At 46.8% G+C, this 26,529-nt stretch overlaps 1 protein-coding gene across 2 annotated transcripts in view; it reads right to left on the reverse strand.

The window, feature by feature from the left end:
- Positions 1-26,529, reverse strand: part of fstl5 (follistatin-like 5) — a 780,144-nt gene that overhangs the window by 42,465 nt on the left and 711,150 nt on the right. For both annotated transcript variants that reach the window (XM_078209651.1, XM_078209742.1), the window contains one exon: positions 1,042-1,160. In XM_078209651.1, coding sequence (XP_078065777.1) covers positions 1,042-1,160 — 119 coding nt within the window. The remainder of the gene's footprint in view (positions 1-1,041; positions 1,161-26,529) is intronic.

Genomic DNA, 26,529 nt, shown 5'->3' on the forward strand with positions numbered 1-26,529 from the left:
AATAATTGTTTGTGTGAATAAATATTACGGTACTAACAAGGTGGGTTTCCTCCGGGTGCTCCGGTTTCCTCCCACAGTCCAAAGATGTGCGGGTTAGGTTGATTGGCCGGGTTAAAAATTGCCCCTTAGAGTCCTGAGATGTGTAGATTAGCGGGTAAATATGTGGGGGTAGGGCCTGGGTGGGATTGTGGTCGGTGCAGACTCGATGGGCCGAATGGTCTCCTTCTGCACTGTAGGGTTTCTAAGTTAACGCCTAAGTGTCTACTCGTAATTCTTTGTCTGCCGTATAAGGGTTAAGATGTGGAGATGCCGGCGTTGGACTGGGGTGAATACAGTAAGAGTTTTAACAACACCAGGTTAAAGTCCAACAGGTTTATTTGGTAGCAAACACCATTAGCTTTCGGAGCGCTGCTCCTTCGTCAGATGGAGTGGAAATGTGCTCTCAAACAGGGCACAGAGAAACAAAAATCAAGTTACAGAATACTGATTTTTGTGTCTCTGTGCCCTGTTTGAGAGCACATTTCCACTCCATCTGACGAAGGAGCAGCGCTCCGAAAGCTAATGGTGTTTGCTACCAAATAAACCTGTTGGACTTTAACCTGGTGTTGTTAAAAACTCTTACTGTATAAGGGTTAAAACAGACTGTGCAGCAGGCACAACAGGACTAATATTTAAAAGTAGTTATTTAGAAGATGCTGGCAGTATTCTCTGACCTCATCCACAGCTGGGATTATCTGGTCATGCTGCTGTGAATGGAGATTTGGCTGAGCGCCAAATTCTCTATTATCACAGGCAGTGGCGGCAGGGTGTAAGACATTGTAGAATTCTGACCACTTCTGTCATGGCCCAGCTGTTACAATTTGAAGATACACGAGGCAAGATTTTAAATCACTCAAAACCCATCCACTTGCACAGGATTAAACTCAGTTCCAATAAATCTTGGACAAGGTACAGGATTAGCTACAGGAACCAGTGACATGCTTTAATTATGACATCAACATAAATAAATCAGAATGACTGCAATTCTACAAGTGTGCTCACCTGACATCCAAGGATTTTCTCTGAGCGTTTAATGTGCCTCTGAATCTCACATTCTATTGGTTGAATAACTTTGATTCCATCCTCATAAAAAATATAAAACATGTTTCCTACTCCCAATCCTAGCCAAAAACAAAAGAAAAAAGGCATATTTGAAGAGAGAAATTGAGAGACATTGCAAGTGTATGAATTTAAAATCAGAACAGGTAATGCTGGAAATGTACAGGAAGTCAGCCAGCATGTGAAAGGGAAAGGTTGGTAAACATTTCAGATCGAGGTCGGAATTTTACTGCTCCCCCTGCCACGGGAATTGAAGCAGGTGAGGGGCGGACCATGGAAAGGTCCGTTGACCTTGGACGGGATTTTACGGTTTCAGGGTGAGTGAGGCTTTAAAATCCCGCCCGACATCTCAATTAACTGAACATTTCCTTTCAAAGAGGTCAAAAAGTCTTGGGATTGGAGCCAAGTGTGGGGAAGTCATTCATTAGCATTTTCACAGGAACATCCCTCATTTTGCTGGAGACAGGTTCTCTGTCCAATTAAGGGTGGTGGGTTATCAAAGGTGGAGGGCCAGAGGCCTTCCAGTTTGAGAGAAGCAGCAGTTTTTAATGAAATGCAAGTAAATGAGAGGGTGCTTCATAGAACATAGAACAGTACAGCACAGAACAGGCCCTTCGGCCCACGTTGTTGTGCCGAGCTTTGTCTGAAACCCAGATCAAGCTATTTCCTCCCTATCATCCTGAAGTACTCCATGTGCCAATCCAATAGCTTCTTAAATGTTCCTAAAGTTTCTGACTCCACTATCACTGCAGGCAGTCCATTCCACACCCCAACCACTCTCTACGTAAAGAACCTACCTCGGACATCCTTCCTATATCTCCCACCATGAACCCTATAGTTATGCCCCCTAGTTACCACTCCATTCACCCGAGGAAATAGTCTTTGAATGTTCGCTCTATCTAACCCCGTCATCATCTTATAAACCTCTATCAAGTCTCCTCTCAACCTCCTCTGCTCCAAAGAGAAAAGCCCAAGTTCCCTCAACCTTTCCTCATAAGACCTACCCTCCAAACCAGGCAGCATCCTGGTAAATCTCCTTTGCACTCTTTCCAGTGTCTCCACATCCTTCTTATAGTGAGGTGACCAAACGGCACACAATATTCCAAATGTGGTCTCACCAACGTCCTGTACAGTTGCAGCATAACCCCACGGCTCTTAAACTCAAACCCCCTGTTAATGAACGCCAACACACTATAGGCCTTCTTCACGGCTCTATTCACTTGAGTGGCAACCTTCAGAGATCTATGGATATGAACCCCAAGATCTCTCTGTTCCTCCACATTCTTCAGAGCCCTACCTTTGACCCTGTAATCCACATTTAAATTGGTCCTACCAAAATGAATCACCTCGCATTTGTCAGGGTTAAACTCCATTTGCCATTTTTCAGCCCAGCTCTGCATCCTATCTATATCTCTTTGCAGCCGACAACAGCCCTCCACCTCATCCACTACTCCACCAATCTTGGTGTCATCAGCAAATTTACTGATCCACCCTTCAGCCCCCTCCTCCAAGTCATTTATAAAAATGACAAATAGCAGAGGACCAAGCACTGATCCCTGTGGCACTCCGCTGGTAACCGGTTTCCAGTCCGAAAATTTTCCATCCACCACCACCCTCTGTCTTCTGTTAGATACAGTAAGAAGTCTCACAACACCAGGTTAAAGTCCAACAGGTTTATTTGGTAGCAAATAGATAGATAGCCAGTTACCTATCCAATCGGCCAAACTTCCCTCTATCCCACACATCCTTACTTTCTTCATACGCCGACCATGGGGGACTTTATCAAGCGCCTTACTAAAATCCATGCATATGACATCAACTGCACTACCTTTATCTACATACTTAGTTACCTCCTCAAAAAATTCTATCAAATTTGTGAGGCAAGACTTGCCCTTCACAAATCCGTGCTGACTATCCCGGATTAAGCGGCATCTTTCTAAATGGTCGTAAATCCTATCCCTGAGGACCTTTTCCATCAACTTACCGACCACCGAAGAAAGACTAACCGGCCTATAATTACCAGGGTCATTTCTATTCCCTTTCTTAAACAGAGGAACCACATTCGCCACTCTCCAGTCCTCTGGCACCACCCCCGTGGACAGTGAGGACGCAAAGATCAATGCCAAAGGCTCTGCTATCTCATCCCTTGCCTCCCAAAGACTCCTAGGATATATTTCATCAGGCCCAGGGGACTTATCAACTTTCAGTTTATTCAAAATTGCTAGTACATCTTCCCTCCGAACATCTACTTCCTCCAGCCTATCAGCCTGTGACACCCTCTCTTCCTCAAAAACATGGCCCCTCTCCTTGGTGAACACCGAAGAAAAGTATTCATTCATCACCTCTCCTATCTCTTCTGACTCCATGCACAAATTCCCACTGCCGTCCTTGACCGGCCCCAACCTCACCCTGGTCATTCTTTTATTCCTCACATAAGGGTAAAAAGCCTTGGGGTTTTCCTTGATCCGACCCGCCAAGGACTTCTCGTGTCCCCTCCGAGCTCTCCTAAGCCCCTTTTTCAGCTAATTTCTTGCTAACTTGTAACCCTCCATCGGGCCAACTGAACCTTGTTTTCTCAACCTTACATATGCTTCCTTCTTCCTCTTGACAAGACATTCCACCTCTTTTGTGAACCATGGTTCCCTCACTCGGCCATTTCCTCTCTGCCTGGCAGGGACATACCTATCAAGGACACGCAGTATTTGTTCCTTGAAAAAGTTCCACTTTTCATTAGTGCCTTTCCCTGACAATTTTTGTTCCCATCCTATGCTTCCTAATTCCCGCCTGATTGCATCATAATTACCTCCCCCCCAATTATAAACTATGCCCTGCCGCATGGCCCTCTCCCTCGCAATAACAAAAGACACCGAATTGTGGTCACTATCTCCAAAGTGCTCTCCCACAACCAAATCCAACACTTGGCCCGGTTCATTTCCCATTACCAAATCCAATGTGGCCCCACCTCTTGTCGGCCTATCCACATATTGTGTCAGGAACCCCTCCTGCACACACTGCACAAAAACTGCCCCATCCGAACTATTCGACCTATAAAGGCTCCAATCAATATTTGGAAAGTTAAAGTCCCCCATGACAACTACCCTGTGACCCCCACACCTATCCATAATCTGCTTAGCAATTTCTTGCTCCACATCTCTATTACTATTTGGGGGCCTATTGTAAACTCCTAACAACGTGACCGCTCCTTTCCTATTCCTAACCTCAGCTCATATTACCTCTGTAGGCAGATCCCCTTCGAAATGCCTTTCTGCAGCCGTTACACTCTCCTTGATTAACAGTGCCACTCCTCCACCTCTTTTACCAGCTACCCTACACTTACTGAAACATTTTTACCCCCGAACTTCCAACAACCATTCCTGTCCTTGTTCTACCCATGTCTCCGTAATGGCCACAACATCGTAGTCCCAAGTGCCAATCCACACCCCAAGTTCACCTACCTTATTTCGGATGCTCCTTGCATTGAAGTAGACACACTTCAACCCACCTTCTTGTCTGCTGGTACCCACCTTTGACCATGATACCCTTCCCAGTACCTCACTACACTCACTGACCTCCGTACTACAACTCCTTTTCCCATCCCCCTGACAAATTAGTTTAAACCCCCCCCCGAAGAGCTGTAGCAAATTTCCCTCTCAGGATATTGGTGCCCCTCTGGTTCAGGTGCACCCCCTCCTGTTTGTACAGGTCCCACCTTCCCCAGAAAGTGTTCCAATTATCCACATAGCTGAAACCCTCCCTCCTACACCATCCCTGCATCCATGTGTTTAACTGCACTCTCTCCCTGTTCCTCAACTCGCTATCCCGTGGCACCGGCAACATACCAGAGATGACAACCTGTTTTGTCCTGGCTCTCAGCTTCCACCCTAGCTCCCTGAATTCCTGTTTTAAATCCCCGTCCCCTCTCTTAGCTTGTCTTTGGTGCCGACGTGCACCACGACTTGTGACTGTTCCCCCTCCCCCTTCAGAATCCTGAAGACACGGTCGGAGATTTCACGGACCCTGGCATCCGGGAGGCAACATACCATCAACATGGAGGTACTCTCCAACATATTTTAATATTTATTTTATAAGGTTTCAACAATCAGTTCCCATAGTGGGTGGAAGGGTGGATATCCTTCTATAGGGCAGCCTGTGGCAACTCTTGCGCCCAGGCAGGCAGGGAGGGCCTCTTGTCTTCACAATCTCAAGAATCTTAACAATCCTAATCAGCTATCCACAACCTTCTGGTAGGTAGCTCTGCCAACCCCACCAAATTCTGCCTCTGCAAAAATGCCCATCTCCAAACTCAACCCTAGCAGTCAATGAAAATTAAGCCACGAGAGTCATTATGATGTGGAAGGAAGTAATTCAACATTCTGTGGAGCCATCCAATCAATCCCACTCCCTGCTCTATTTCTGCAGCACTGTATATTTTTTCTGAAGTATCTGTACATTATCCTTTTGAAATCATTTCTACTTGCACCACCCTTGAAGGCATTTGCTGCATACAAGCATTTTTCACGCATTCCTTCCTGCATCTCTTGCTAAAACCTTAAACTTGTATCCCTTAGTGATTGTACCATCAGCCAGTTAGCTTTATTCATTCAAGGATGTAGACGACATTGGCTAGGCTAGCATTTATTTCCCATTCCGAAGTGTCCTTGAGAAGCTGGTGGTGAACTGCTTTCTTGAACCACTACAGTCCATGAGGTGTAGATACACCCACAGTGCTGTTCGGAAGAGAGTTCCAGGATTTTGACCTAGCAACCTGTGAAGGAATGGTGATATAATTTCAAGTCAGGATGGTGACATCACTCACCAGGTGTTCCCATGTACCTGCTGCCCTTGTCCTTCTAGACGGTGGGCACTGTCTAAGGAGCCTTGGTGAGTTCTTGGAGTGTATCTTGTAGATAGTACATATTGCTGCTACTGTACATTGGTGGGGGAAGGATTGAATGTTTGTGGATGGGGTGCAAAACAAGCAGGCTGCTTTATTTGTGAATGTTAGAACCATTTATTTCGCTAACTTACCTACACCTATCATAATCTTGTGCACCACTGTCAAAACTCCATTCAATGTCCTTTGTTCCAAACAAGCCCTGTTTCTCCAACCTAATCTTGAAGCCAAAAATCCTCATTCCTGGACAATTCTGGTAAATCTCTGCATCTTTCAGGGATCCTCAGACACTTCCTGGTGATGATTAGAACTGGGCACAATACTCTAAATATAGCATAACTAGACCTTTATAAAAATGTTCAGCATAACCGTGGGGCGGCACGGTAGCACAGTGGTTAGCACTGCTGCTTCACAGCTCCAGGGACCTGGGTTCGATTCCCGGCTTGGGTCACTGTCTGTGTGGAGTTTGCACATTCTCCTCGTGTCTGCGTGGGTTTCCTCCGGGTGCTCCGGTTTCCTCCCACAGTCCAAAGATGTGCGGGTTAGGTTGATTGGCCATGCTAAAATTGCCCCTTAAGTGTCTTGAGATGGGTAGGTTAGAGGGATTAGCAGGTAAAATATGTAGGGGTATGGGGGTAGGGCCTGGGTGAGATTGTGGTCGGTGTAGACTTGATGGGCCGAATGGCCTCTTTCTACACTGTAGGGTTTCTATGATACCTTCGCTGCTTTTGTACTGAATACCTCAATATGGGGACGTGATGGCCTATTGGTATGATCAGTAGAGTATTAATCCACAAACTTAGCCAATGTTCTGGGGATCCAGGTTTGAATCCCGCCATGGCAGAATTTGAATTCAATAAAAAATATCTGGAATTAAGAATCTACTGATGAACATTATTGATTGTTGGGAAAACAATCTGGTTCACTAATGTCCTTTGGGGAAGGAAATCTGCCATCTTTAACTGGTCTGGCCTACATGTGACTCCAGAGCCACATCAACGTGGTTGACTCTCAACTGCCTCCAAGGGCAACGAGTGATGAGCAGTAAATGCTGGATATCCAGCCACGCCCATCTCCCATGAATGAATAAAAGAAATTACGAATATCTCATATTATTCTTCTCTCAAAATGTCCTGTCACTATCAAAGCACATGGAACCATCTATCCCTGCACACCACACACTCTTTAGTACTGTATATGAAATTTTTTTTTTACTTCTCCCTTTTATCAATGCATTATCTCTCACTTCACTGAATTAAATTCCATCTAACATTGTCTACTCACTCTACTGGTCAATCTATGCTTTGTTGCAGTTGACTGGTATCACCCTCACTATCTACCTCACCTCTTAAGTTTGGTATCATTGACAAATTTTGAAATTTTATTGCTGACTCCTGTCTACCATCCTCCAGTCTAAAAAACAACTATTTGTAATGACTCGCAGCTTTTCATCCTTAAGCCAATTTTTATTCCAAGCTGACATTAATCCTACTATTCCACAAGCCTCAATTTTGTTAACCAGCAATTTATACAGTATTTTGTCAAGCACTTTCTAAAAGTCTATAGAGATAACATTCAGTGCATTCCCTTCATCAACCTTTTCTGTTACATTATCAAAAAATTTAACGAGAATAATCAAATGTGATCTTTTTTTTACAAACCCATGTTGGCTCTCAATTAACTCAAACCTCGCAAAGTGCCTGTTAATTAATTTCCCTGATAATTGTTGGTAAAACCTATCCACCAGTCTTTAGTTATGAGGGATGCTCTGACACTTTCCAAGCCTCTAGCACTTGTTCCATATCTAGGGAAGATTAAGAATTATGGCAGGCTCTTCCATTCGCTCCACTCCCATTTCCTTTAGCAATCCCAGCATCAGCCGTCTGGGCCTCATCTACTCTAAGCATAGCCAGACATCCTACCAATACTTTGGCAGCATTTGTTTCTTCAGTAATGCAGTTGGCTGATATGCTGTGCATTTCCTTCATTTTTAAAAAAATAATTCAAAGATTAGTTTCAAAGATTCAGTAAGTAAACTACATTCAAACCATATTCTTTGCAATGGCTAAATCTAACCGAGGTGTACAATAAATTGTCACTGTGCTGATAACAATTAAACATTCTCTTTAGAATTTTCTAGGTCTACTGCTTTTAACGACTAGTAGTTATGTACTTGCTATTAAAGATAGTACCAATATCACTTTTACCATTGACTTACAGTATATTTAAAAGTTTGGATACAGAAAACATTCAGAACAATAATTATGATAAATACATTTTTAACAACTATTGTGTAATCTAAAGATGACAAATACACAATGACTACAAGACAAAGACTTGCTTCAGTACCTTCCTCTCGCCACAGTATGTTTGCAACTGCAGCATCAAAAAAACAAGAATATGAATAAATATCTGCAAAAATATTAATTTCAAGAACAAACCAAAAGGCCACAAATTGATGGTGTTGGGTATCAATGATAACTTTCCACAAGAAAAGCAAAAATAAATCATGCAGGAAGTTTTTATAAAGTGTTCAAAGACATTTCGAACAGTGGGGAAAATCCCAAAAGAATATAAAGGATGCTGAGATTCCAGAGAGCAGCTCTTTGCTATAATATCAGTGCTCTTTGAAAATATATTGATGATCCATTTTAATAACTTAATTAAAATATTACAAGATTAAGAAAAACTCTCAGTCACAAGCAAACACTCCATGCAATTTCTGTGAGTAAGCTGACTCACCTGCACTCCAAAATGATAACAGCCAACATTCAATTTAAATTACAACACATTTGGTGGAAATATAATTTAAATTATCTAAATAATGGTTAGCTGAATGGTACAATGTATGCAGTGTCATTGAGCAATAGGTCCATATGTTAAATATGGAAGGCCAATCTCATGGGCGGCATGGTGGGCACAGTGGTTTGCACTGCTGCCTCACACTTCCAGGGATCCGAGTTCAATTCCGACCTTGGGTGACTGTGGAGTTTGCACATCGTCGGCATGGATTTCCTCCTGGTGCTCTGGTTTCCACTCTCAGTCCAAAGATGTGCACGTTAGGTGGATTGGTCATGTTAAATTGCCCCTTGGTGTCCCAAGGTGTGTAGTTTAGATGGATTAGCCATGGGAAATGTGTGGGGCTATGCGGAGAGGGTAGAGGGCCTGGGTATGATACTCTGTCAGAGAGTTGGTGCAGATTTGATGGGCCGAATGGCCTCCTCTGCACTGCAGGGATGCGCTGATTCTATGATCTCAGTTGATACATATGCTGAAAAGCACCTTCCACACTCCTGTTGCGGGGTCTTTTCAGAGACACTGGGGACAATTTTACCACTTTTTTCTAATGTGCTGGGTGGACTTGAAACTGTGAGGGTTTCAGATCTGTCTTTTGGGTGTCTTCAGTTCCCCCCCCCCACCACATATGCACTTCACCTGCAAAAATTTGAGCAAGTCTGTTGCTTGCTGCAGAGGCCTGTGGGGGAGGGGTTAATGTGCCTAAAACCATGCAGAGGGAGGTAGTGCTGATGCTGCACATGCGAATTAGCAGTAGCAGGGGTCTGACAGACAAAGAGGGAGCCGAAAGCAGATTCCCCCTTGCAAAATCGCAGGGGGCTGCGACCCGATATATAGCCTCCGCCAAACCCATCCCGCCGCCCAGACCGATCGCGGACCCGCCGCCCTCCCCCCACCGATTGCAGACCCGTTCCCCACCCCCCGCCGATCGTGGACCCGCCGCCCTTCCCACTGATCGCGGACCCACTGCCCTTCCCCCACCAATCGTGGACCCGCCACCAACCCCCACCGATCGTGGACCCGCTGCCCTCCCCCTACCCATCACTGCAGACTGGCGGGGGCTCCCTCTCCCTTCCTCACTGATCCCTGCAAAGTGGCAGTGGGCCCCCTCCCCCCATTAGCCCTCCCACTGGCCCTTCCCCCACTGGCCTCTCCCCCATTGGGCCACACCTCCACTGGGCCCTCTTACCCACATAGAAACATAGAAAAACTACAGCACAAACAGGCCTTTCGGCCCCGCAAGTTGTGCTCAACATATCCCTACCTTCTAGGCCTACCTATAACCCTCCATCCTATTAAGTCCCATGTACTCATCCAGGAGTCTCTTAAAAGACCCTATTGAGTTTACCTCCACCACCACTGACGGCAGCCGATTCCACTCGCCCACTACCCTCTGTGTGAAAAGGTTCCCCCTAACATTTCCCCTGTACCTACCCCCCAGCACCTTAAACCTGTGTCCTCTCGTAGCAGCCATTTCCACCCTGGGAAAAAGCCTCTGAGATTCCACCCGATCTATGTCTCTCAACATCTTATATACCTCTATTAGGTCTCCTCTCATCCTACGTCTCTCCAAGGAGAAAAGACCGAGCTCCCTCAGCCTATCCTCATAAGGCATGCCACTCAATCCAGGCAACATCCTTGTAAATCGCCTCTGCACCCTTTCAATCTTTTCCACATCCTTCCTGTAATGAGGAGACCAGAACTGAGCACAGTACTCCAAGTGGGGTCTGACGAGGGTCTTATATAGCTGCATCATTATCCCCGGACTCCTAAACTCAATCCCTTGATTGATAAAGGCCAGCACACCATACACCTTCTTAACCACCTCCTCCACCTGCGGGGCCGATTTTAGAGTCCTATGGACCCGGACCCCAAGGTTCTTCTGATCCTCTACAGTACTAAGAGTCTTTCCCTTTATATTGTACTCCTTCATCCCATTCGACCTGCCAAAATGGACCACTACGCATTTATCTGGGTTGAAGTCCACTTCTCCGCCCAGTCTTGCATCCTATCTATGTCCCTCTGTAACTTCTGACATCCCTCCAGACTATCCACAACCCCACCAACCTTCGTGTCGTCGGCAAACTTACCAACCCATCCCTCCACTTCCTTATCCAGGTCATTTATGAAAATGACAAACAGCAAGGGTCCCAGAACAGATCCCTGGGGCACACCACTGGTGACCGACCTCCATGGAGAAAAAGACCCATCTATACCTACCCTCTGCCTCCTTTGGGCAAGCCAGTTCTGGATCTACAGGGCAGCAGCCCCTTGGATCCCATGCCTTGTCACTTTTTCTAGAAGCCTTGCATGGGGGACCTTATCGAACGATAACGACATGTCCTCCCTCTATGGACCCTCCCACCCACGGCCCTCCCTCCACTGGGCCCTCTTACCCATGGGCCTATCCCGCCTCCCATTGTCCCTCCCCTAATGGCCCCACCCCCCCTTGGTGCTGCCTCCTGGCACTGTCCAGTGGGCATTGCACAGGTGCCAGGGTGGCACTGCCAGCCTAGCACTGCCTAAGGGGCACCCCAACTTGCCCTCAGCCTCCCTGGATGATTGTGCACCGGGCTCGCTTAGCAGATGTAAAACAGTATTTAAAATAAATTTACATGCATTAACCTGCCTCTCGCCCATTTCCATTGAGAGGCTGACCGTACCCGAAATCCGGCGCTCGTAAAATGGCACCGGTCATGAAAATCGTGCTAAGCACTTTAGCACTTTACCACTAGTTGCGCCCATTTATAATCGCCCCCTCAGTAATACCGAAACTTCACCTAATACAAAGGCTCACGAAGCCAGTGTCCTGGTTAAAGACATATCTTTATTTGACCAACGATCGAAGGGAGAGATTAGCATTGGGCAATGCTACTAGAAGAGAAGGCGTTGAGCATTCCACTACCACTCTGAGGTTACAATATATCCATCAAAACAATTATACTTTTCTCAAGTTTGCTTTTAGAACATAGAACAGTACAGCACAGAACAGGCCCTTTGGCCCACAATGTTGTGCCGAGCTTTATCTGAAATCAAGATCAAGCTATCCCACTCCCTATCATCCTGGTGTGCTCTATGTGCCTATCCAATAACCGCTTAAATGTTCCTAAAGTGTCTGACTCCACTATCACTGCAGGCAGTCCATTCCACACCCCAACCACTCTCTGCGTAAAGAACCTACCTCGGACATCCTTCCTATACCTCCCACCATGAACCCTATAGTTATGCCCCCTTGTAATAGCTCTATCCACCTGAGGAAATAGTCTTTGAACGTTCACTCTATCTATCCCCTTCATCATCTTATAAACCTCTATTAAGTCTCCCCTCAGCCTCCTTCGCTCCAGAGAGAACAGCCCCAGCTCCCTCAACCTTTCCTCATAAGACCTACCCTCCAAACCAGGCAGCATCCTGGTAAATCTCTTCTACACTCCTTCCAGTGCTTCCACATCCTTCTTATAGTGAGGTGACCAGAACTGCGCACAATATTCCAAATGTGGTCTCACCAACGTCCTATACAGTTGCAGCATAACCCCATGGCTCTTAAACTCCAACCCCCTGTTAATAAAAGCAGGGATACGCTGCAAGAAAGGAAGTCCCGAGGCATGGTACATTGGGGAAACCATGCAGACGCTACGACAACGGATGAATGAACACCGCTCGACAATCACCAGGCAAGACTGTTCTCTTCCTGTGGGGGAGCACTTCAGCAGTCACGGGCATTCAGCCTTGGATCTTCAGGTAAGCGTTCTCCAAGGCGGCCTTCACGACACACGACAGCGCAGAGTCACTGAGCAGAAACTGATAGCCAAGTTCCGCACACATGAGGACGGCCTAAACCGGGATGTTGGATTTATGTTACATTATCAGTAACCCCCACAGCTTGCCTCCTGGGCTTGCAGAATTTCACTAGCTGTTCTGTCTGGAGACAATACACATCTCTTTAACCTGTGTTGAATGCTCCCTCCACCCACATTGTCTGTACATTTAAGTCCTGGCTGGCTGTAGGGATTCGCATTCTAATCAGTATTCTGTAATTTGATTTCTGTGTCTGTTTGCACTGTTTGAGAACAGATAACCACTCCATCTGACGAAGGAGCATTGCTCCGAAAGCTTATGGTATTTGCTACCAAATAAACCTGTTGGACTTTAACCTGGTGTTGTGAGACTTCTTACTGTGCTTACCCCAGTCCAACGCCGGCATCTCCACATCATGACTACCATCGACGCCACAAACTGCCGGCTCCAAGTGGAGAGGATCTCCAAGAAGATCGCGCATATCGACACAGACATCAAGTTTCTACAAACATGCAAGAAAGCAGACAAGATACCGAAAGGACTACGGATCACGAACCCACTCAGGTCAACCTTTAACACGGACTACGCTGAGAGACTGTGCCGTCGCACCTCTCTCACCCTCCTCAAACACCTCATACACCAACTCTACAGCAAACACCGCAGCCTGGAAACCAAGATCGAATCCATAGTCTCAACTTGCGCTCAGGACGCAGACCAGCTGCGAAACTCTGCCAAGCAGATGAGACAAAGGAACTACACCATCTACATGCACACCAAGAACAGGAAACTTGAGAAACTCGGCATCACCACCAGCAGCAACCAAGCCTCCCCCGGTACCACAGTAGAAAACAGTACCACTGCAGGAAAGTCCATTGTCAACCTATCGGACTACACACTTCAGCCAGATGAAATCGAAGTTCTCAGCCGAGGGCTCAACTTTTGCCCCACTACCAAAATAGACCCCATCAGTCTCGCAGCGGACACAGAGGAATTCATCAGGCGAATGAGGCTGCGGGAGTTCTTCCACAAACCCCAAGAGGCACACGACAGCGCAGAGTCGCTGAGCAGAAACTGATAGCCAAGTTCCACACACATGAGGACGGTCTAAACCGGGATGTTGGATTTATGTCACATTATCAGTAACCCCCACAGCTTGACTCCTGGACTTGCACGATTTCACAAGCTGTACTGTCTGGAGACAATACACATCTCTTTAACCTGTGTTGAATGCTCCCTCCACCCACATTGTCTGTGCATTTAAGACCTGGCTGGCTGTAGAGATTTGCATTCTAATCAGTATTCTGTAATTTGATTTCTGTGTCTGTGCCCTGTTTGAGAACAGAGACCACTCCATCTGACGAAGGAGCATTGCTCCGAAAGCTTATGGTATTTGCTACCAAATAAACCTGTTGGACTTTAACCTGGTGTTGTGAGACTTCTTACAATAAAAGCTAACACACTATAGGCCTTCTTCACAGTTCTATCCACTTGAGTGGCAACCTTCAGAAATCTGTGGATATGGACCCCAAGATCTCTCTGTTCCTCCACAGTCTTCAGAACCCTACCTTTGACCCTGTAATCCACATTTAAATTTGTCCAACCAAAATGAATCACCTCACATTTATCAGGGTTAAACTCCATCTGCCATCTTTCAGCCCAGCTTTGCATCCTATCTATGTCTCTTTGCCGTCTACAACAGCCCTCCACCTCATCCACTACTCCAACAATCTTGGTGTCATCAGCAAATTTACTGATCCACCCTTCAGCCCCCTCCTCTAGGTCATTAATAAAAATCACAAATAGCAGAGGACCAAGCACTGATCCCTGTGGCACTCCGCTAGCAACCTGCCTCCAGTCCGAAAATTTTCCATCCACCACCAACCTCTGTCTTCGATCGGCCAACTTTCCCTCTATCCCACACCTCCTTACTTTCATCATAAGCCGACCAGGCTTATCAAACGCCTCACTAAAATCCATGTATATGACATCAACTGCCCTACCTTCATCAACACACTTAGTAACCTCCTCAAAAAATTCAATCAAATTTGTGAGGCACGACTTGCCCTTCACGAATCCGTGCTGAATATCGCGGATTAATCCGCATCTTTCTAAATGGTCGTAAATCCCATCTCTAAGGACCTTTTCCATCAACTTACCAACCAGCGAAGTAAGACTAACCGGCCTATAATTACCAGGGTCATTTCTATTCCCTTTCTTAAACAGAGGAACAACATTCGCCACTGTCCAGTCCTCTGGCACCATCCCCATGGACAGTGAGGACCCAAAGATCAAAGCCAAAGGCTCTGCAATCTCATCCCTTGCCTCCCAAAGAATCCTAGGATATATTTCATCAGGCGCAGGGGACTTATCGACCTTCAGTTTATTCAAAACTGCTAGTACATCCTCCCTCCGAACATCTACTTCCTCCAGTCTATTAGCCTGTAACACCTTCTCTTCCTCAAAAACATGGCCCCTCTCCTTGGTGAACACTGAAGAAAAGTATTCATTCATCACCTCTCCTATCTCTACTGACTCCATACACAAGTTCCTACTCCTGTCCTTGACCGGCCCTAACCTCACCCTGGTCATTCATTTATTCCTCACATAAGAGTAAAAAGCCTTGGGGTTTTTCTTGATCCGACCCGCCAAGGACTTCTCATGCCCCCTCTTAGCTCTCCTAAGCCCCTTTTTCAGCTCATTCCTTGCTAACTTGTAATCCTCAATCGAGCTATCTGAACCTTGTTTCCTCATCCCTACATAAGCTTCCCTCTTCCTTTTTGCAAGACATTCCACCTCTTTTGTGAACCATGGTTCCCTCACTCGGCCATTTCCTCCCTGGCTGACAGGGACATACCTATCAAGGACACACAGTATTTGTTCCTTGAAAAAGTTCCACTTTTTATTCGTGCCTTTCCCTGACAGTTTCTGTTCCCATCTTATGCCCCCTAATTCTTGCCTAATTGCATCATAATTACCTCTCCCCCAATTATAAACCTTGCCCTGCCGTACGGCCCTATCCCTCTCCATTGCAATAACAAAGAACAAACAAAGAACAATACAGCACAGGAACAGGCCCTTCGGCCCTCCAAGCCCGCGCCGCTCCCTGGTCCAAACTAGACCATTCTTTTGTATCCCTCCATTCCCACTCCGTTCATATGGCTGTCTAGATAAGTCTTAAACGTTCCCAGTGTGTCCGCCTCCACCACCTTGCCTGGCAGCGCATTCCAGGCCCCCACCACCCTCTGTGTAAAATATGTCCGTCTGATATCTGTGTGAAACCTCCCACCCTTCACCTTGAACCTATGACACCTCGTGAACGTCACCACCGACCTGGGGAAAAGCTTCCCACCGTTCACCCTATCTATGCCTTTCATAATTTTATACACCTCTATTAAGTCTCCCCTCATCCTCCGTCTTTCCAGGGAGAACAACCCCAGTTTACCCAATCTCTCCTCATAACTAAGCCCCTCCATACCAGGCAACATCCTGGTAAACCTCCTCTGTACTCTCTCCAAAGCCTCCACGTCCTTCTGGTAGTGTGGCGACCAGAACTGGACGCAGTATTCCAAATGCGGCCGAACCAACGTTCTATACATCTGCAACATCAGACCCCAACTTTTATACTCTATGCCCCGTCCTATAAAGGCAAGCATGCCATATGCCTTCTTCACCACCTTCTCCACCTGTGACGTCACCTTCACGGATCTGTGGACTTGCACACCCAGGTCCCTCTGCGTATCTGCACCCTTTATGGTTCTGCCATTTATCGTATAGCTCCTCCCTCCATTATTTCTACCAAAATGCATCACTTCGTATTTATCTGGATTGAACCCCATCTGCCATTTCTTTGCCCAAATTTCCAGCCTATCTATATCCTTCTGTAGCTTCTGACAATGCTCCTCACTATCTGCAAGTCCTGCCAATTTTGTGTCGTCCGCAAACTTACTGATCACCCCAGTTACACCTTCTTCCAGATCATTTATATAAATCACAAACAGCAGAGGTCCCAATACAGAGCCCTGCGGAACACCACTAGTCACAGGCCTCCAGCCGGAAAAAGACCCTTCCACTACCACCCTCTGTCTTCTGTGACCAAGCCAGTTCTCCACCCATCTAGCCACCTCCCCCTTTATCCCATGAGATCCAACCTTTTTCACCAGCCTACCATGAGGGACTTTGTCAAACGCTTTACTAAAGTCCATATAGACGACATCCATGGCCCTTCCCTCGTCAACCATTTTGGTCACTTCTTCAAAAAACTCCACCAGGTTTGTGAGGCATGACCTCCCTCTCACAAAACCATGCTGACTATCGTTAATGAGTTTATTCCTTTCTAAATGCGCATACATCCTATCTCTAAGAATCTTCTCCAACAACTTCCCCACCACAGACGTCAAGCTCACCGGCCTATAATTACCCGGGTTATCCTTCCTACCCTTCTTAAATAACGGAACCACATTAGCTATCCTCCAATCCTCTGGGACCTCACCTGCGTCCAGTGACGAGACAAAGATTTGCATCAGAGGCTCAGTGATTTCATCTCTCGTCTCCCTGAGCAGCCTTGGATAGATTCCATCAGGCCCTGGGGATTTGTCAGTCTTTATATTCTGTAACAAACCTAACACTTCCTCCTTTGTAATGGAGATTTTCTCCAACGGTTCAACACTCCCCTCCGAGACACTCCCAGTCAACACAAAAGACACCGAATTGTGGTCACTATCTCCAAAGTGCTCTCCCACAACCAAATCTAACACTTGGCCCGGTTCACTTCCCAGTACCAAATCCAATGTAGCCCCACCTCTTGTCGGCCTATCCACATATTGTGTCAGGAAACCCTCCTGCACGCACTGCACAAAAACTGTCCCATCCAAACTATTCAACCTACAAAGGTTCCAATCAAAATTTGGAAAGTTAAAGTCCCCCATGACAACTACCCTGTGACCCCCACATCTGCTTAGCAATTTCTTCCTCCACATCTCTATTACTATTTGGGGGCCTATAGTAAACTCCTAACAACGTGACCACTCCTTTCCTATTTCTAACTTCAGCCCATATTACCTCAGTATGCAGATCCCCCTCGAAGTGCCTTTCCACAGCCATTAAACTATCCTTGATTAACAATGCTACTCCTTCACCTCTTTTACCAGCTTCCCTACACTTACTGAAACATCTATACCCCGGAACGTCCAACAACCATTCCTGTCCTTGTTCTACCCATGCCTCCGTAATGGCCACAACATCGTAGTCCCAAGTACCAATCCACGGCCCAAGTTCATCTACCTTGTTCCGGATGCTCCTTGCATTGAAGTAGACACACTTCAACCCACCTTCCTGTCGACTGGTACCCACCCTTGACCATGATACCTTCCTCAATACCTCACTACCCTCAACACTGACTTCTGGACTACAACTCCTTTTCCCACCCCCCTGACAAATTATTTTAAACCCCCCTGAAGAGCCGTAGCAAATTTCCCTCGCAGGATATTGGTGCCCCTCTGGTTCAAGTGCACCTCGTCCTGTTTGTACAGATCCCACCTTCCCCAGAATGTGTTCCAATTATCCACGTAGCTGAAACCCTCCCTCCTACACCATCCCTGCAACCACATGTTTAACTGCACTCTCTCCCTGTTCCTCAACTTGCTATCACGTGGCCCCGGCAATGTACCAGAGATGACCACATGTTTTGTCTTGGCTCTCAGCGTCCAGCTCAGCTCCCTAAATTCCTGTTTTAAATCCCCGTCCCTTCTCCTACCTATGTCGTTGGTACCAATGTGTACAATGACTTGTGACTGTTCGCTCTCCCCCTTAAGAATCCAGAACGTCACGGACCTTGGCATCCGGTAGGCAACGTACCATCCGTGAGTCTCTTTCGCTGCCACAGAACCTCCTATCTGTCCCTCTCACTAACGAGTCCCCAATAACTATTGCCCTCCCGCTCTCCCCCTTACCCTCCCAAGCCACAGGGACGGGCTCAGTGCTGGAGATCCGCTCACTGCGGCTCACCACTGGTATGTCGTCCCCCTCAACTGTATCCAAAGCGGAATACTTGTTGCTAAGGGGAATGACCACAGGGATCCCTGCACTGACTGTTTCCTCCCAGCCCCTCTCACTGTCACCCATCCATTTTCCTTTCCTGGAGTAACTATATCCATGAAGCTTCTGTCTATGGCCACCTCTGCCTCCCTAATGATCCTAAGTTCATCCAACTCCAGCTCCAGTTCCCTAACACGGTTTTGGAGGAGCTCCAGATGGGTGCACTTCCCACAGATGTAATCAGCAGGGACACTGATGGCGTCCCTCACCTCAAACATACTGCAAGAGGAACATTGCACTGCCTTCCCACCCATCCCCTCTAGGCACCTTGCCAATACCTCTCGCAGATAGAGTTGCTCCAATGGAACAATGAGCTATTTCCCCCCCCCCCCTTTCCTCGGAATCCACACGGACTGAACTTAAAATTTGCAATTGAAGAGACAACAAAACAAATTAAACTTACCCTGCCTCACCCTTTCTGCCTAAGCCCTTAGAGCCAAAGCCCTTACAGCTCTCACTCTGCTCCCTGCTCACTCCGCTGCCCGATACAACGCTGCCCACTCAAAAGTGCGGCCTGCTTTTAAACCCACCAAAAAACCTTCCCAGGCCTCTCCTGGGCCTACTTCCGGTTTCAGAAAAAACCTCCGATTTTAAACACAAAAATCACTGAAAAATAAACAAATAAATAAATCAAGTGTAGAAACAAACTCTCTTACCCTCAGCCTGCTCCTGTGGAACAATAAGGCTGAAACCTCCGAGGTAAGCCCTTTTTAAACCCACCAAAAAAACCTTCCCAGGCCTCTTTTCCCACCTCTCCGGTGTTAACGAACCAGTCTTAATTAGTACAAATCAATCATCGTTAACAGTTGTCATATACCTTAGCCAATTGCATCCTATCAAAGAACAAAGAAAATTACAGCACAGGAACAGGCCCTTTGGCCCTCCAAGCCTGCATCGATCATGCTGCCCGACTGAACTAAAACCCCCTACACTTCCGGGTACCATATCCCTCTATTCCCAACCTATTCATACATTTAGAACATAGAAACCCTACAGTGCAGAAGGAGGCCATTCGGCCCATCGAGTCTGCACCGACCACAATCCCACCCAGGCCCTATCCCCACATATTTTTTACCCGCTAATCCCTCTAACCTACACATCCCAGGACTCTAAGGGGCAATTTTTAACCTGGCCAATCAACCTAACCCGCACATCTTTGGACTGTGGGAGGAAACCGGAGCACCCGGAGGAAACCCACGCAGACACGAGGAGAATGTGCAAACTCCACACAGACAGTGACCCGAGCCGGGAATCGAACCCAGGACCCTGGAGCTGTGAAGCAGCAGTGCTAACCACTGTGCTACCGTGCCGCCCACGATTTGTCCAGACGCTCCTTAAAACTCACTATTCTATCTGCTTCCACTACCTCCCCCGGCAGCGAGTTCCAGGCACCTACCACCCTCTGTGTAAAAAACGTGCCTCATACATCTCCTTTAAACCTTGCCCCTCGCACCTTAAACCTATGCCCCTCGTAAATTGACTCTTCCACCCTGGGAAAAAGCTTCTGACTATCCACTCTGTCCATGCTCCTCATAATCTTATAGACTTCTATCAGGTAATCTTGCAGGCTTCTATCAGGTATCCTCTGACATCATGGGATTTCATATTCATCTCAAATGTCAATGTCCAGTCGTTATACAGTGATGGACAAGCCCAGAACATATGTAAGAGGGTGGCAGGGGCTTGCCGGCACCGTTCACAAATGGGGCTTGTGTCTGGGTACATTCTAGAGAGTCTAATCCTAGTTAGATATGCTCTGTGAAGGAGTTTACATTGTATCACACCCATTGAGGCACATATTGAGGAGGAGTGTACTCAATGCAGCACCATGTCCCAGTCCTCCTCTGAGAACTCTCCCCCCCCCCGATCTTGTTCCCATAAAGGTTTAACCACTGATAGAGTTTTGTTGGGACAGAATTTGAGAATAAAGAACAGTAATGATACCACGCGTATGTCAATGGAGGCACAAGGTGGAACGTCGGAAATTGACGGTCGGCCCTATGCACGAAGTCTCGAATTTGCAAATATCTGAAAAAGTGCGTTGCAGGTAAAGCAAACTTATCCATCACCTGCTGGAATGAAGGAAACACGCTGTCCACATACAAGTCTTGGAATGTTCTGAACCCGTGCTTGACCCATAATGTTGAAGGCACCATCCAAAATTGACGGAGGAAAAGAATGGTTAGCCGATACTGGGGAGGCCAGCGACCAGACCTGGTGTCTAAATTGCATCCAAATTCTAAGAGTTGACTTGACAAGTGCACTTCTGGTATACTGGGAGGAGGGATAAATTGGGCAATTCCATACCCCCCTCCTGTTTAGGGCTTTGCAAGACTGTCCTCCGCATTCTTGGTTTTCCCATTCCAAACAAAGCTTGAAATGAGCCGATCAAGTCTGTGAAAGGATTTGGGGATGAATACCAGGATGCACTGAAAGCGATATTAAAAACTTATGTAGTATGTTCATCTTCACCGCATTGATACGGCCTGCTAACGATAACGGGAGGATGGACCAACGTTTGAGGTCCTGTCCTGTCAGCCCCATGAGTGGAGCAAAGTTAGCTCCAAAGAGCCCACTAAATTTGCTAGTCACTTGCACCCCCAAGTAAGTCAACTGCCTAGTGACAATCTTGAAAGGTAGGGTGTGGAAAGGGAGGCTACGAACTGCTGCATTCAAAGGAAGGAGCTCACGCTTATTTAAGTTAAGCTTGTACCCCGAAATACGACCAAACCTCTCCAGTATAGATAAGGCTTCGGGAATCGAGTTGGGCGGGTTGCCAACATACAATAGTAGGTTGTCCGCATACAGTAATACTCTCCGCTCGATTCCCTCCTGACAAATCCCCACCAAAGGGAAAAAAGCTGAATGCACATCATTTGTCCGGATTTGATTCAGGAGATGAGCTTTGGGCCAAACCCGAAGCTCCCGAGAGTATAAAATAAATAATCCCATTCCACCTGATCAAACGCTTTTTCAGTGTCCAGAGAGATTAACATCTCTGGTAGATGTTTTTTTAAAAAAAAATCAAAGCATGGAGGTAGCAGGCACATACATAATGTTGAACAGCTGCCGAATATTTGACATATACATGTCTATTTTTAATTAACGCAGTCTGGTCAGGCAAGGTGATAGAGGGCAGAATGTCCTCCAAGGGAATGGCCAGAATCTTAGAGACCAATTTGAGATGCACATTCAGCAATGAGATCAGTCTTTAAGAGCTGCAGGTTTGCGGGTCCTTATTCTTTTTAAGGATATGCGAAATTGTCGCTTGCCTCAAAGTCTGTGGGAGAGAGCGGAACTCATATGATTAATTGATTATGCGCAGTAGCAGGGGAGCCAACCTATCCATAAAGTTTTTGTAGAATTTGATGGGGGTACCGATCTGGTCCCGGACATTTCCCACTTGGCATAGTTCTGGCCGCCCTAACAATTTCTTCAATGGCAATTGGTTTCTCCAGTGCTGCGGCCCCTCCCCTGTCCACCATGTTGAGATTCAGTGCCCAAAGAACTCCTGAAAGTCCACCTCATTGGCGGTATTCTCCAAGCTATAGAGAGTTGAGTAAAAGTCCCTAAACAGTTCATTTATTCGCTGTGGGTCAGTAGAGACCCCATTCGGAGTCTACATTTATGGTATTAGACTTTTGGCAGAGAGATGGCAGAGAGTAGCTTGCTTGTCTTGTCCCCATGCTCATACTGTGTATACTTAGATTTGAACAGCATCTCTTCTGCCTGACGTGAGGACAAGGTCTCAAACTCCGCTGTAGTAGTAAACATTCCTTATATACCTCAGGGGACAGGGCCACAGTGTACATGGCATCAACTTGGGCTATACGTCCCAGCAATTCCAATAACCTCCCACCTCTCTGCTTCGCCTCGTGCGCTGAATAAGATATGATCTGGCCACTTAAATAAGCCTTCAATATCTCCCATAAGATAGCTGCTGAGACTCTCGGAGCATCATTAAATTCTAAGAAATCATCGACCTGGGTTAACAGAAATCTAACAAATTCATCATCAGAGAGCAGACAAGTATTAAATCGCCAAGGTGTACGGGGGTCCACCCTCCTCCCCACTACTAAGTCCATTATCAAGGGAGCATGGTCCGAGATTACAATGGTTTCGGATGAGCACACAGCCGGGAGCAACTTATTATCTACCAAAAAGTAATCTATATGTGAATACGTTCGGTGGACAGGTGAAAAAAAATTTACCTACTAGTGGGGTTAAGAAATCTCCATGGGTCCGACACCACGTATTTTGTGAGAAATGATTTAATAATTTCTGCTGACTTGGAAGATACAGCGGTCCTGGGGGAGGAGCGATCCTGGGCAGGATTCAACCAACAGTTGAAATCTCCGCCCAGTATCAACTGATGTGAATTCAAATCTGGAAGTAGTGCGAAAAACGACCAGAAAAAGTTCACAGTCCCAGTTTGGGGCATACACATTAGCTAACACCAGGGGTGTCCCATATAATTTACCCGCACCAATGACGTATTGGCCATTTGAGTCAGAAATGACATTGACTACTACCAAGGGTAAGGACTTGTGGATGTGGATTGCCACCCCCCACGCCTGTGTGTGAAAAGTTGAGTGAAAACATTGACCTCCCCCCCACCCTCTATGGAGCCTAAAATAGTCCACTGGCAAGGTGGGTCCCTTGGAGGAATTCAATTTGGGTACCCAGTTGTCGAAAATGTTGAAGTATCTTACCGTGCTTAATCGGATGATTTAATCTCCTGACATTCCAGCTAGTGCACTTGATCACTCCAAGGTCACAGCGTAAAGGCCTCCGAGCCAGCACCCCACATTCCTGGGGTGGTAGTAGCCTGGTATCCCTCCTCACTGGGGAGTCTCCCCCCAACCGCTGACATCGGCAGATGCCACATGCCAGGGCCCCACCCTCCCAGCTGGCCACGGGGAACCAACACGAGAAAGAGAGGGTGGGCTTGAGAGAGGCCAAACTACACCCACAGAGAAAAGAATATCTTCACACACAGACCAAATCCACAAACACAGCGTCCCCCCAGCACCCCTGCACGCGCCCTCCCAAACAGAGTGCCTGTGCTTCCTTATCACGGTGCCTTCACAGCACTCCTCATGGGACACAATCTCCACCTCCATTCCCATCGCAGTCACTATGATGCTATAACCTGAAAAGGTCTGTAGAAATACCAAACACTTAACCTAACAGTCGCAGAACCCATTACCCATGGGCGACAATTCATGCAGGTTCATAAAAAATCAAATGTCAGTTTACATCCGTCGTGCGGTCACCCAATTCAAAAGTCTGCTCCACAAATTTAATTGCTGCCGCAGGATACATGAACTTGTGCTTGGTTCCAATGTTGAGAGTAATCCTCAAGCAGGCTGGAAAACGAAACCCAAACCTGATTCCAGGACAGTCACGCAGAAGTCATTTGACATCAGCGAAGACCACCCTTCTCCCTGCCACCACTGGGGTAAAATCTGGAAATATCAACAGCTTATTTTCCTGTTTCCTCAGAGTGGTAGCCTGTGCTGCTTGCCGCAGGATTCTGTCTCGTGCTGAGGTGTGCAATACTTGTGCAATAACGGGCCGAGGAGCTTCTCCCAGTCTGGGCTTTGCCCGTAACACTCTGTGCGCGCGATCCAGAAGTGGCTCATCCTCAAGTTCCAGCACGTTCTTCAATAGCCGGGCGACAAAGTCTGTGATATTTGGGCCCTCGATTCCCTCCAGAAGGCCTATCAGACGGATGTTACTGCATCTTTGGCGTCCTTCCGTCTCATCACATTTCTCCCTTAGGGACTTAACCTCCGATGTCAAATGAGTAATTTGGCTCTGCAGCTCAGAGATAGTGTTTCCACGAAATACCTTTGAGTCCTCAAGCTTCTTCAAGCAGTTCTCATGGGCGACCGTGACACTGTGGAGAGATTTAACAGATGATCCGAGCTCCTCTCTCAGCTCATCTATCTTGGCCTGCAACTCAGTGGCCCACCGGTCCAACTTACTGTCCAATCTTTGCATGACCTCCATAATAGCTTCCCCTGTCCTTGCGCTCAGGTCAGGGACCTTTCCAGGAGAGCATGCTGTGGAACCCCTCTCTGCCCCTGTGGTCCCACTTTTCGATTTTGGTTTGCCTCCTGCCATTTCTATGATTTCTATGATTTTGCCAGGGCCAGCGCCTGTGGGCTTGCCCATTTCCTCCAGCCTGGAGCGCTATTTCTTGGTCCATGTATTAAGCTGTTCCATCTACCAGAGTTCTTACATCGATTGCTTTTCACCTTACTTCACTCTTAACTGGGCGAACAGAAGCAGCAAAGGGTTCCCAGCCCAGTTGCAAATTGCAACTCTTCTCCCTCACTTTAATTCACCCCTGGTTGGGTAAAAAAAGAAACAGCAGTGTCCCCAGGTTTATCTGACAGTTGCAGTTTTTATGACACAGGAGTTCTTCCCTGGGCTGCCCCCCATCCTAAACCATTTCACACTTGACTGAGTGAAAACACTACAAGATGGTTCCAGGCTGAACTGCAAGTCCCAACATGCCCCTCATAGAGTGCCAGCTACAAAAAAAAATCCAAAAGTAGAAATAGCAGTTTGCAATTTGCAGCAGGGCCTCAGTGGCTCCTGCTTCCCACTTTAACTTACCCTTTCTTGGGTGATAAAAAGAGTGTTTGCAGACAGAGCTGCAATCCAGACCCCTCCCCCGCTGAGCACACACAGTAAATTCCAACTGTCAGGAAGGAATCTAAAAATACCCTTTTCAGTTAGACTTTCAAAGTTCTCTCTTTGCAGCTGCCCTCCAGGTGTGTTTAAAGCTTGCTTGTTGTACATTAATCTCTGTCCAGGCCTCAACAAACAGCTGGATTTCAAGAAGGATCTTGCCACCTGTGGATCATGCTTCCTATCGCGTGATCTTTGATTCCGTTGGGGAGGGTTTAAACTAGAATTGGCAGAGGGATGGAAACCTAAGCAGGTGCCAAAGAACAAAGAAAATACAGCACAAGAACAGGCCCTTCAGCCCTCCAAGCCTGCGCCAATCATGTTGTCCTATCTAGACCAACCGTTTATATCCCTCTATTCCCAGTCTGTTCATGTGTCTATTCAGCTAAGTCTTAAATGTCGCTACCGTGTCGCCTCAATCACCTCACTTGGCAGTGCATTCCAGGCCCCCACCACCCTCTGTAAAGAAACTTCCCCCACATATCTTCACTGAATCTTTCCCCCCTTATCTTGAACTTGTGCCCCTTTGTAATTTTCATTTCTGCCCTGGGAAAAAGCTTCCAACTGTTCACCCTATCTATGCCCCTCATAATTTTATAAACTTCTATCAGGTTGCCCCTCAGCCTCTGTCTTTCCAGGGAGAACAATCCCATTTATTCAATCTCTCCTCATAGCCAGTACCAAGCAACATTCTGGTAAACCTTTTCTGCACTCTCTCCAAAGCCTCCATGTCTTTCTGGTAGTGTGGTGACCAAAATTGGACACAGCATTCCAAATGTGACCTAACCAATGTTTCATATAACTGTAACATAATTTGCCAACTTTTATACTCGATGCCCCGTCCAATGAAGTCCCATGCCATATGCTTTCTTCACCAGTTTTTCCACCTGTGCTGTCACGTTTAAGGATCTGTGGACCTGTGCTCCAAGATCTCTCTGTGTGTCTATGCTCCTGATGGTTCTGCCATTTATTTTATATCTTCCACCTGAATTGGATCTACCAAAATGCATCACCTCACTTTTGTCCGGATTAAATTCCATCTGCCATTTCTCTGCCCAATTTTCCAGCTGTATTCTCTGACAATCTTCATCACTATCTGCAACTCTGCCGATCGTAGTATCATCTGCAAACTTGCTAATCAGACCAGCTAC

The sequence above is a fragment of the Mustelus asterias genome, chromosome 1 (genome assembly GCF_964213995.1).
Source record: "Mustelus asterias chromosome 1, sMusAst1.hap1.1, whole genome shotgun sequence".
Lineage (NCBI taxonomy): Eukaryota > Metazoa > Chordata > Chondrichthyes > Carcharhiniformes > Triakidae > Mustelus > Mustelus asterias.